Source organism: Melozone crissalis, unplaced genomic scaffold, assembly GCF_028551555.1.
Source record: "Melozone crissalis strain CALT ecotype California unplaced genomic scaffold, PUWL_Pcris_2 ptg000062l_1, whole genome shotgun sequence".
In the NCBI taxonomy this organism is placed as follows: Eukaryota; Metazoa; Chordata; class Aves; order Passeriformes; family Passerellidae; genus Melozone; species Melozone crissalis.
The window spans coordinates 3985495-3998280 of NW_026535840.1; the positions used below are offsets into that span (position 1 = coordinate 3985495).

The 12786-nt window shown below is 50.7% G+C and overlaps 1 protein-coding gene across 1 annotated transcript in view; it reads left to right on the forward strand.

The window, feature by feature from the left end:
- ADAMTS14 (ADAM metallopeptidase with thrombospondin type 1 motif 14) overlaps nucleotides 1-12786 on the forward strand; it is a 31407-nt gene that overhangs the window by 8149 nt on the left and 10472 nt on the right. Inside the window, exons 4-7 of the mRNA XM_054288436.1 lie at nucleotides 7049-7132; nucleotides 9145-9301; nucleotides 12178-12283; nucleotides 12389-12532. Of these exons, the coding sequence (XP_054144411.1) occupies nucleotides 7049-7132; nucleotides 9145-9301; nucleotides 12178-12283; nucleotides 12389-12532 (491 nt within the window). The remainder of the gene's footprint in view (nucleotides 1-7048; nucleotides 7133-9144; nucleotides 9302-12177; nucleotides 12284-12388; nucleotides 12533-12786) is intronic.

The window sequence follows — 12786 nt, forward strand, 5'->3', positions numbered from 1 at the left end:
ACCATATCTGTAATTTGTTTTGCAGTGATGATGTTCATGATTTATTCTGAATACTATTTGTTGGTAGAGGAAATATTTTTATAGGTTTTCAGGAGCTTTTTGCACCTGGATAACCATTCAGGATATGTTTGAAAAGGAGTTTAAAGCAACTTTACAGTTCCTGCACCCTTCCTCACTCTGAGGCACGGGGCAGCCTGTGGTGGTTCCTTACACCCCTTTTCATTCCTTTCTAAGGTAAAAACATCCATATTCCCTGAGTCCTGAGAGATGTGGAAGGATCAATATTTATACATCCAGTCATCTGGAGGGAGGTTTTCTCCTCCAGCACCTGAATGTCAGCAAATAAGATCTATGCTCAAGGATCTCTTCCTCTGTCCCAATTTTGTTTTGTTTTCCATGCTTTATTATCACCTCTATTTATTTACTTTTCTTTAAGTGTTCCTTGACATAGTGGTGGGAAATGTTCAAAAGGCTCAACCAGCTCTGGAATGGCCAAGTTATAAAGATGCTCTTGGGTGCTTGGTTGTTGCTTTGGACATTATTTCTGCCACATGTCCAGCAACGAAGGGGGAATTATCAACACAGGTGGGGGGAGGATTTGTGTGATTAAAGGGTGATGAGGTGAACGATGAGTGAAGTGGCTGGTCCTAAATAGGGAAAGTGTTGAAGAAGCAAACACCTTCATCACAATGTTTTATTCTCTGGCACGTTATCCCGATGTTCTCAGCATCACTAAAATTCACTTTCTGAACATTAAATTAAAGGGAAGCCACCGGGTTCCCTGCTCTGCCCTCCGGCTCTTCCCACGTTTCGGGGGTCGGAGATGATGTCATTTTTCCTTTCGGATCCCGGGGGGGAAGGGGGCTCGGGATGGCCAGTTTGAGCCCCGGGGATTGTCAGCTCTGATCAAAAGGTCGGTTTTCAGGCGCATTTCATGGTTCCTACCCCGCGGGCAGGACTTTTCAGGGAGTGAATGCGCGGGATGCTGCGCTGGGAGAAGGGAGGACCCGCTGCCTATTCAATTAAAGGCGGCGCTGGAGACTTTAATGAGGGGGGGAAAGCCCCAGGATAATACAGGCAACAAATACTTCCCCCCAACTATTATTTCCTTCTGTATATTCTCCCCCCCACCCCCTTCCCCTTCTTTCTTTCTGGTTTTTAGTGCGTTCTCTTTCCAGCTTTGCCGTGACCTCCGTCCGCCTCCTCTTCCCTTGGCGCCGCCTCGTTTCCTTACCGGCTCAGATTGCCTTAAAACACCCGATTCAGCAGAAAAAAAGAGTCCTGCTTTCTGGCCTGGGTGGCAGAGGGAGGGAGAGAGAGGAGGAGCCTGCTGGGACCACACAGCTGAACATTAATCCCATTAGTTGGAGGCAAAGGGAAGAAGGATGAGAGGCTTGGCCAGCCCTCTAACGAGGAAAGGACTTAACGAGCTGGGCTGGAGTATGTCAGGGAGCCAACTGGGAAAGTTTTCCTGTCTAGGAGCTCTCCTATCAAGATATATCCCAAGGAACGGGGGCAATGGGTTTGGGAGTAATGATAAACTCTCCTGGCTTTCCCTGAGGTCTCCACTGAGTGCCGAGGGAGCAGTGGGACGCGGATCCCTTCCCAGCGCTGCTGTAGGTAGGGTCCCGGGGCTCTTCCCAAGACACAAAACCCTTTATTAGGAACTCTGTGTCGGCTGAAGCTTGGTGATAAATGATTTGTCACGGAGGAGGTTTTTTATGAAAAGAAACAAACCCCACAGCCCTTATTTCATTGCCAGAGATGTGGATGCTTTTCAGTGAAGGGCGCTGTGTCAGTCCCGGGAGGCTGACATGAGGATGACTGCTCCTTTTGTGCATCTAAGAGCTTCCCTGCAGGCAGGCTGCCTTCCCTGCTAGCTCCCAGCCTGCATTCCCAGCCTGCCCTTCCCTTTTTGGCTCAGATGCTGCCCAGGAATTTGGGGTCAGGTTGGAGTGAGTGGGAAAGGCACAGCTCCCGCTCTGCCATCAGTAGCTGAGCTTATCTCTGCTCTGAGCTGAGCTTTGCTCTGTCCACCTAACCAGACCTGGTCTGTTGGGCTCTTGGGATGAATGTTGGGTGATGTGGTGCCTCTGGAAAGCCATTCCCCTCTCTGCTTGCTGCCTGTGGCAGGGGTTGTGATGTTACAGAAGGAAAATTGGGATCTCCCATCCATGGGGGCTGCTGAGATCAAGGGCTGGGAACCAGGAGGGGATCCAGCACCTTGGAAAAGAGGAGGAGAGGAAATACTCGGTGCTCAGCTCTGCTTTTCAGTCTCTTGCCTTCAGGGAGTTGGGCTTCTTGGTTTTCTCCTCCAGACTTCCCACTGCTCATCCCTGATCCTTTCGGGTCTGGGGTGGCTCCACTTGGAGGGGAGAAGCCAAGCTGTGGCTGTGTTAAACCTGGCCCTGGCCTCAAGTGGGCTCCTGGGCTTTTGTCTGAAATTGCCCATGATTTGGTTAAGGATGCAAAGGTTTTTGGTGTTTTCCCATTGTTTTGAGTTACTAGGGAAACCCCTTGAGTCAGAGCCCTCTCCAGGCTGGGACTTGCCTGGCTCCAGCTGAAATTATTGTTCCCAAGGGCAGAGCAACAAAGAGTGCTACTGAGACCCCACAGAAGAGGAGGTTTGGGAACAAAAATTAAACCTTCAGCTTTAATTTTAACCTGTGTATGTTTTTTCCAGTAGGTGAGGGGTTTACAAGCCACTTCCTTGGTAACTGATAATAACAAAAATACCTCTGGTGTCTCTCATGTGTCCATGCACTTTTCCCTACCCTCTGTATAGGCTTACATGTTTGTTGCTATTTTTCTGGGACAACATTCCTTGTTCTGTAGGGAGCTCTGATCAAATCTAGTCTTTACCTCGCAGAACAATTCTCCCATTCCTCTCTTCCTCCCCACAGATAATGTGGGTCAGCCCTCACAGAGGTGACATTATGCATTATACAAGCCCAAAAATGTGGTAAGGGAGATTTTCCCCTCCCTTCCTAACCCCCTAGCCCCAGCAGAGAGGCTCAGGGTGAATCCACCAGCGTAAAAACCGAGCGAGAGAATAAAAGAAAGGAGTTTAAAGATGACTTGGCTGTTCCGAGTAAGCGATCCCGGCGTTTTGAAATGTCAGCTATTCTGCTGCTTTGGCAAATTCTTCTCGTGTCTCTCCCTTTGTTTTCCTTCCCTGAAGAACAGCGAGGTCTAGACCTCGTTGCCAGTGCGGTTTTGCTGTCGGGATCTCGCGTCTGGGGCTGCCGGCTCGGGGCTGGCCGGGCTTTGCAGGGATTTGGGGGGGCAGCCTGCCCTGCTCTCAGGGTGGAATGTTCCTGTCACTGGAAAGCAGTGCCACTGCCTCCTTGGTGTTGCAGGGCTTGGGGCCAGTCCTGTGGGGTGGATGTTCCTGCTGGTTTGCCCTTAACTCACAGCGAGCCTTAAGGGCTGGGCTGTCTATAGGTGGGAAAATTCCATTCTAAATGAAAGAGGAGAGCAGGTGATGGTGTGAAACAGGATGAGAGGGATAAGAAGATCTTTATCCCATAGCTTCAGGGATGTGGGTTATAAAAATTGGTATTTTTTTACTGGAGCCCTTTGCTGAACAGCTGTTTTGGGGGGAAGGGGTTTCTCTGAAGACACTGGCATCTGCAGGGGGCAGGGCGAGCTGTGCCAAGCCTGCACATGCGAATTCCCATTTCTCTCCAGGTGAATTCCCATTTCCAAGGCGATGCTCAACCCCTCCACCTCCATCCCCACTTCTTCCACAGGCCCTGCAGCACTTGGGGGAATCTGGCCCTGCTGATGTTCCCCCCCTGCCCCAAAATTTGGGGCCTGCAGGGTTGCAGCCCTGGCAGCAGCCAGCACCAAACCCTTTTGATATAATTCTTTCTCCCCCCCCCAATCAATTATTTATATCTGGCTGTGAAGGGAGGTCTGCAGCCTTGGGCAGTGTGGTTCCACATCTGCTTTCTGAATTAACCCTAAAGGTCACTGCTGAGCTGGTATCTGTTAGGTGCAGATCCCTGCCTAAACCCTGGACTAAACAGGGGCTGGGCTTTAGGTTGACTCTTCATGTCAGAGGCTGAAATGGTGCACCAGGAAGGGCTGAAATGGAGCACCATACTGAAGGAGCACCAGGCCCCTGTGAGCTGGAGCAGAGTGGGATTTAGCCCTGCTTTATAAGGAAGATTTATGGAATTAAATCCCTTCTTGGAATAATACAGCAGGATCTACTGAGCATCCTGCCCAAATATCCTGTGCAGCTGGGAAGGAGAGGTCTGTGCTGCTCCACGTGGTGCTCCCAGCCACAGCAAGGTCAGGTTGTGGTTGGTAGAGGGGTCCCTAAGGCAGGAATGTGGCTCATCCTGATGGATTGAGGGGTCCTCAGGAGCAGGCAGCAAGCAGCAGAGCGCTGGTGGACAACCACAGAATCCTGAAATCATGGAGAGGTTTGGAAGGGAGATGAAAGTTCATTCTATTCCTACCCCCTGCCATGGGCAGGGACACCTTTCACCATCCCAGGCTGGTCCAAGCCAAATCAAACCTGACCTTGGACACTTCCAGGGATGGGGCAGCCACAGCTTCTCTGGGCAGCCTCTGCCAGGGCCTCACCTCCCTCAGTTCCTTCCCAATATCCCATCTAACCCATTCCTCAGTTCCTTCCCAATATCCCATCTAACCCATCCCTCAGTTCCTTCCCAATATCCCATCTAACCTTCCCCTCTCTCAGTTTGGAGCTCCAGCTCCTGGCAGCTGCTGGGGCTGAAGGAAAAGGTGTGAAGATTTGGGAGAGTGAAGGAAAGGGTTGTGTTTCCTGTCCTGTTCCCCACACCACCCCCCAGCTCCAGCTCTGCACCTCTTCAAGCATGGCTTTAATTTCTCCCTCTCTCCTTGCTTTCCCACTCTGCCACATTGCCAATATTTTTGTAAGGGATCAAACTTAGGATGTGGGATTTTTCTGCGATGCCAAAGCCTCCTACATGCTAAAACCCAGCCTGACATCCCTGGGGAGCTGCATCTCCTTGCTGGGCTGGATCCTTCACACCTCAGTGGGTCTGGAGCCTGACTAATGTTTGCAGCTGCAGTACTGTGTGACCTTCCACCCTTCCGTGCATGTCCCCCAAAAAAATAGGGTTGGCATCAGAAAAAATCCACCATATCCTCATTATTCTTACAAAAGGGGGAGGGTGAAGGGGCATTCCAGCCACAGAAAGCAGGGATGAGCTGAGGATGGGTTGACCAGCACCATCTTTCCACACTGATGGATAAAATACCCGGCGGCTCTTGCAGCTTCTGCATCCAAAGGGAGGCATTAACGGGGATGGGCTGGCAGTTCATTGATTAATTTTAATTTTTTATAATCAATTTAGCTGCATTCAAGGCTCAGGATCTGCATTACCTCTCTGCATGGCTCGGAGGCACCTCCTGGGAGTATTGGTTGTCATAGGGAAAAGGTTAGCACTGCGTTTTTGGGTTTAAAAATGGCTTGAGTGGGTATTTCAAATGGAATCCCAGGCTGGAGAATGGGAGGCTTGTAAAACACTGGGGAGTGGCTGACATGGACTTGGACAGCAGTAAAAGGGTAGTTGTCACCCAACCCTTGATGTAAAATTGCAAAACCCCAAAGGAATAGAGGAAAAAATAGAAAAGATCCATAAATCTGACTTCATAACCTTCATCTAGTCTGGAAGGCTATGATAGAGCTGAGGCAAATTAGTCCACCCATGGGCAAAGCCGAAAAAGTGTATTTTAATTAAAACATGAATTCTAGTCAGTATTAAAAATTGTCTTAATTCAGTTTCTTTGACTTCTGCAGTGAAACCCAATTTGTGGAACTGTTAATTTGAGAGGCCTTTTGGGAAAAAGAAAGCCCCATTCTCAAAAATCAGGGTGTTCCTCTTCCCTGGGCTGTGTTTTCCCACATGCTTTGCAGGAGGTGCAGGGCCTCATGTGGGTCTGTGGCTGCCCACTCCGTGCCTCTCTCCATGTCACTGGGCTCAGCTCTCAGGGACATTTCCCATCTGGGTGTCCTACTCTCTTGGTAGCATTTGGGAGTAGAATTTCATCCTGGAAACGCAGAAGGAAGAGGTTGTAGCTGGTTATTTCCTTTGCAAGGTCATTTTTAATAGCTGAGGATGGTACAAATCCCATTGAGTCACGAGCCCTCCCTGTTCTCTCCATTGTGTTGCCTTTTCCTGGGATTTCTGGAGCCATAGGTCAGGTTTGACTCAACTGAGGAAAGCCCTGGCTTTGGGGAGAGGCAAAGGATTGTATCAAAAAGCCATTTTTCCTTTGGGTGCTGGAGTCTGGAGCATTTCCATCCCCCTGAGGGATTCGTATTCCAACGGCTCATTGAGAAATGTGGTGGAGGAAACGCAGCCCTTGATGGGAATGGGTGATGTCATTGACCATCTGAGCCATTCCTGTGGAAATTTTGGCTTATTCCAGCTTGGCTTTTTGGCTTTGTGCTTGTTACACGTGGGAAAATGGGAAAAAAAACCCTCCCCACAGTGGGAGGAGGAGTATGACATCTTTGCACCTGGCCTTGGAAAGCCTGGAAGAGTGTGGAACATGGGAGCAAGGAGGGGCTTGAGAGCTGGGATGGCCTTAACTCCTTCCCTGTTGGATTTCCCTCCTGTGATAGATGAACGATGCCATGATTGATTCTCACAATTAATGGACAAATATCATGTATATAGGTTCAGAAAAGTTTATAAGTTTACAGTTACCCTGTACCCTCTCACGTGGTTATCAAGGGACAACTGGAGTTGGGACATCTGGGAGGGCTGGCTTGTCATTATAGAACACTGACCTCCAATCAGGATTTGAGGAAGAGGTCTCTACTGGACAGTGAAGATGGACAGAGCTTTGGGAGGGGTTAAAGGGTTAAAAAGGGTAAAACCTCCATTGTGAGGGAGCTGAGCACATGGCGGGGAAAACTTTTTGCTCCCAGCACCATAACCTTTTTTCTTTATTCAGTCTTCTGTTGTATTTTTGACAAGGTTTAATAAACCTTCCTGAGTTATGAAAAGTGAGCAGCTGTTTCTCACACTCCCTCCCTCAGGTGGATGAGATTTACCACGACGAGTCGCTGGGTGTGCACATCAACATCGTGCTGGTCAGGATGATCATGGTGGGATACCGCCAGGTAAATCCGGCGCTCGGGTTAGAGCAGGACGTGCTCTAATGTTTATTTAGCACTTAGGTAAGCCCAGCCTTGGGAAAATGTGGCAGTTGTCGGAGCACGGGTGACAACTGTGCTGGGCAGGGGTGAATTTGAACCTTCCTTAGCCTGGATTTTGGGGGCTGAGGGCCTGGACAGCCCCTGAGGGAGGTGGTGGGTGGGTGGATGTGATCTGCTGGTACCTGCTTGCTCTGGGATGTGGGGAAAACCACAGAGGCTTCCTCAGAGCTCTGAGGTGATGGGGTAGAGGTGGCTTCCCATACTGAGAGGAGAAGCTGAGGCTGGGATCTCCTTGACTCATCTCCCTGGCTGTCCTGTAGCTCTCGTGTGGCTTGGGCATGGCCAGGAAAAGCGTGGGAAGGTTTCCTGAGAAGTTTTCCTGTGGTTTCTCAGGCTGCACTTACTTTTTAACGCTTGTTCGAGCACAGCAGTCAGATTTTTCTTTAAAACAATGTGATTTTCTGTACTTTTTTGGGGCAAGCCCCTGTCCCACAGGAAGTTTTCTAGCAAGGGTGTTAATGACGCAACACAGTGATGTCTCTGTGTGTGATCTGCAAATAAGACCAGTTAGGTATTGGAAAAAACTTCCTTATTATAGAATTATGCTTGGCTGGCAGAAACCCAAATACATCCTGGAGATCCAGGGATGGTTCTGAGGAGCAGGGATAAGGATGGAGGCTGGCCCATTTTTGGAGGCTTCCATGGAACCAGGGACATAATGTCTAGCTGAGAAAACCAACAATCCATTTGGCTTCATCCCAGTGATGTTTGTGCTCTGGGCTGGAGGTTGATCTGAGGAGGGGAAGGGATTTGGAGCTGTGGTGATAGAGCAGGGTGGGAACTGCCAGGCTCTGTTAGGGATGATTTTTCCTCCCCAAAGTCAGCTCTGGAGGCAGCTGCTTTGTCCAGCTACGTCACTTCTCAGGTTCAGGGGATGATGTAGAAAAGAAGGAATGGATGAATCTTTTTGGAATCCAGGAGAGACCTCAGCTCACTGTTTGGATCTGATGCTTCCTGAGTGAGTCCTCCTGCAGCTTTGTCTTAGTTTGAAAGCCAGGTGTCTGCTAAGGAAGGCAGGAGCCTCCCCTGAATTGGAAAATGTAACCCACCCCCAACTCTGAATTGCTATGAATTTTAAATTAACGGGCTCTCAGGCAAAGATATGGGAGCAGGAATAACTGTTCTTTACTAGGGAAGAAAATAAAAAGATAAAATAAACAATGCAGTAAACCAAAACAACAGTGACAGAGTCAGAACACGACCTGACACCCTGTGGGTCAGGGTGTTGGCGGCAGTCCCATTGGAATTGTGGCTGCAGCCCTCCTGCAGTGTCAGGGATGGTTCTGCTGGAGCAGGGATCCTGTAGAAGGGTGTAGTCTTCCTCTGAAGATCCAGTGGAAGATGAGGCAGCTGCTGTTCCTCTGGGAAATCCAGTGGAGAAGCCGTGCTGGTGTTCCAGAATCTCAGATTATATCTGGGTAGGAATGCTTGGCTCCTCCCTCTGGGCTCACATCTCACAATGGGATGCTATAGTTCTTATCAGTCATGCAGGGACCTTCAATAGCCTGTTATCAGCAGGTGACTCCCCAGAGAGAGGAGTGATTGTGGAAGAGACAAGGAAAGCTGCCCACTTGACAGAAGACAAGTGCCATACAGATGGCAAATAGAATACAATTTGCTTGGCAATCCAGGACAAGTTTCTTCTTCCCTCTTGGGAGATAGGAAGGAGAGGGAGGAGAAGCAGAGAGAAGGAGAGGGAGATACCCCTACCCTCTCTCAATTTGGAGCTCCAGCTCCTGACAGCTGCCGGGGGTGAAGAATGCGTGAACATTTGGGAGAGTGAAGGAAATGCTTGCATTTCCTGCCTTCTTCCCCAAACCACCCCACTTGGGACAGCACCTCCTTGGCTTGCAGGGGAAGGGCAGCAGCTGCTCCTGCCCTGCCCAGCAGTGGGTTTCCCGTTGCTCTCCCTGCAGTCGGTGAGCCTGATCGAGCGGGGCAATCCCTCGCGCAGCCTGGAGCAGGTGTGCCGCTGGGCGCACTCGCAGCAGCGCCCCGACCCCGCGCACGCCGAGCACCACGACCACGCCGTCTTCCTCACCAGGCAAGATTTTGGGCCCGCAGGTATGCAAGGTACTGTATTTGTCTCGATCAGGTATGTGCAGTCTGCCCGGGGGGAAAAGCCAGCGAGGGGTGAGAGGATTTTCTTGCGAGCGCAGTTTCTTGGCCAGCAAGGTCCAGAAAAAGTTATAAAAATCAGTACTTTTTTTTTTCTTCCCATGATGAGGAAGAGAGAGACAGAGAATTAATCCAGAGCATCAACCTGAATGGATAAAATGTCTTTATTTATTTATTCTCCTGCTCATTGATTTCATTTACCAGTCCTCTCCTTGGCCCAAAATGCCTTAAAAATATAAAAATAAGATAAAAAAAGATGAACTACTGCAGGAAGCCCCATGGGGACAATCAATTTATTCTGTCCCTTGGAGGACCTTTAAAACCTGTTTTTATATGGATTTATTTCTTGGACATGGGAGCATTCAATAAACCCTGGGCCAAAGAGGAAGTTCTACTGCAGGAATCTCTCACCCTCTTGGTGCAGAGATTGTGCTGGTGTGCTCTGAGAAGTTGGAGGCCTTGCTAATAAAAGTTTTCAGGAAAACCTTCTGATGTTTCATGACTTCATTAGGAAAACAGGTGCTTTGGTGTTACCAGGAGAGGTGACTTTCCCTGTTCTGAGCCTGCTGCTTCCAAATTCCCATCTCCTCCTTTCCACGCTGGTGGCCAGGTCTGGATTTCCATCAGGAGGCTCCATTGATGCCGTGGATGGGGTGGGTATTGTCACCCTGATCTGTAGCACAGGTCCTCCTGGTGTGCACAGGAGGAAGGAAAGGTGGAGAAGGAAACCTGTCCTAACTTGGATGACCTCCCTGAGAAGGATCCCCCTCAGCAGGAGATGAACCTCAGGAGACATCCAGCTGGAAACCCTCCTGAGTGTGCCAGTGGTCCTGTGGCCACCAAGTAGCAGGCCTTGGGTTGTCCCAAGCTGGTGGCCTGCCCTGGTCTCCTTGTCCAGAGCCACACGGGTGCAATACCAGCTTTTGTTTCGTTTTTCTAGACCCTTCCTGGCAAAGTGACTGTGTCCCAAGGCATTGGTGAGAGGACCTTTTTTGGCAGAAGGGGGAGGCTCCCTAGGCTGCCCCTTGGTGGGAAGGAGTTGTGAGATCCATGGAGCAGCCCTGCTCCAGGGGTGCTCCTTCCAGCAGCTGCTTCCCCTTTTCCCTGTGGATCTGGCTCTCTGCTTGTCACACACCTCCAGGACTTTCTGCAGAATCCCCGTGTCCTTGCCTGGCTGTGCTGCATGGCACAAGGAGCTCCTCATCCACTGGGAATCTCCCTCTGATTGGGCTGCTGGAATAGTAACACCGTGCTTGCTCTTGCCTCTTTTCTCCAAAACAAAGTCCTTGTGGACCCCCGACACTCTGTTAAGCTCAGGGATGTGTGGAATGAAGGACTAGAGTGTGGCACCAAACTATCCCAAATATGCCCTTTGAAGAGAAAAGCAGTGGACGGATGGGCTGTAAACTTTAATTGCTGCTGTAGAGGTCTTGTCTCTCTGCAGTGGGTGGCACAGAGGGGTTTTCTGGCCTGGGCTGAAGGATGCTTGTGCTCAGAATTAAATATTTTCCAGGTAGTTACTTCTCATCATCATTCTCCTATGGAGAACCTTTTGTACTCCTTCCAATTCTTACTGGAGTCTCCCTTACAAAAACCTGCCTTTGTGAGCATCCACCTTTTCATATTCCTTTGTCCCATCTCCCATCCGCAGCTTCTTTGGTTGGGAATTTATCCAATTTTCATCTTGGACAAAATGAATTTGCCTTCCCCTTGTAGAGAAAGCTTCTCACAACTTTATTCTTTCTTGTGTGGAAAGTTTCATGAGGGTAAAAAAAATCTTTTCAGATTATTTATTCAGGGCTTGATTTATTACTCTATGGTTAAACCCCATTATGGGAGTGACTTGGTGTGGATCAAGTATCCCACAAGGACGGGGTCTCTGTGGACCCTGTGGTTTGGCCAGGGTGGGTGTAGGGCATGTGCATCTCCCTCAGCTCTTCAGCACCCCTCTCCTGCTGCTGCCCACTCCTGGCTGACTGAGCTCTCCCCTTGCAGCATCCCAGCCCCCAGGGCACAGTCATCCAGCATGGTCCTGCCCTGCTTTTGCCTCTCTGACCTTTAAGTCCTTCCTTCACTAACTCCCTTGATGCCAAAAAGGGTCAGCCTCAAAAAAAACCAACACACGTAAAAAAAACAACTTTGGGAGTTAATTATGGAGTGTACCAACAAGCTAATTGAATTGGGCAGAAATAAGGTGAAAAAGAAAGGAAAAGTGACCAAAATGGAGGTGATGTGTTGCTGCCTGGACAGGGGAAGATTCCTCTGCCCACAGCTACCCCACTGCACTGCACTTGATCGAGGGCTGGGTCCTGGGGCCGGGGCGGGTGCATGTGCGGGTGCGCCCTGTGGGAGCAGGGCTGTGGTTTTGGCAGGGCTCTGGGGAGAGCCTCACGCCTTTTCTCCTCTCTCATTTTCCTTCTTTATTTGTTTTAAATGAAGAAAAATGCAGGGGAGGCCATTCCTGGGCTGGAAGGCCATTCCTGGCCTGGGAGGCCATGGCCACCCTTGCTGGCAGAGTGTTGTGGGGGCTGTTCGTGCCCTCCTGCCTGCCCAGGTGTGTTGGCACAAGGGCACAGTGGTGCCAGCAAGCCCCACAGCAACCTCTGCTGGCTTTTGGCACACACTGGTGAGCCTGTCCTTGGGCTGCCACCCAAGTGACCTGGGCAGCCCCTCCTCTCCAGTGCCTCCCCCTCTGTTTACTCTTCTGGCAGCGAAGCCAGGTTATGTATTTGTGGGGGTTTTTTCTCTTAATTTTTCATTTTTTCCCTTCCTCTCTCAAAGGTTTTCTCTCTCCTCCCCTCCTCTGTCCATCCCTCCTGTCTTTGCCCCAGGCTACGCTCCCGTGACAGGGATGTGCCACCCTCTCCGCAGCTGCACCCTCAACCACGAGGACGGCTTCTCCTCGGCCTTTGTGGTGGCCCACGAGACTGGGCACGTGTAAGTTCTGGGGGCAGAGCTGACTGGGGTGGTGCCCCTCCCTTTGAAAAGGGGGTTTTCCTTCTGCTGCTGCAGCTGGGAATCCCTTGGGATCTTCCCCTCTAGGTTGGGCATGGAGCACGACGGGCAGGGCAACCGCTGCGCCGACGAGACCAGCATGGGGAGCATCATGGCGCCGCTGGTGCAGGCCGCCTTCCACCGCTACCACTGGTCCCGCTGCAGCAAGCAGGAGCTCAACCGCTACATCCAGTACGCCCCTTCCAGCTGGGAGGGCACGGCCACCCCTCAGACCCACACTTTTGGTGGCTTTTGGTACCCAAAGGTGCTCCCAGGGCTGGAGGGCCTCTGGAGACAGGCTGGAAGAGATGGGGGTGTTCGGCCTGGAGGATAGAAGGCTCCGGGGAGGCCTTGGAGCCTCTTGCAGTGCCTAAAGGCTCCAGAGAGGGACTTTGGACAAGGGGGAATGGCTTCCCACTGACAGAGAGTAGGGTTAGAGGGGATAT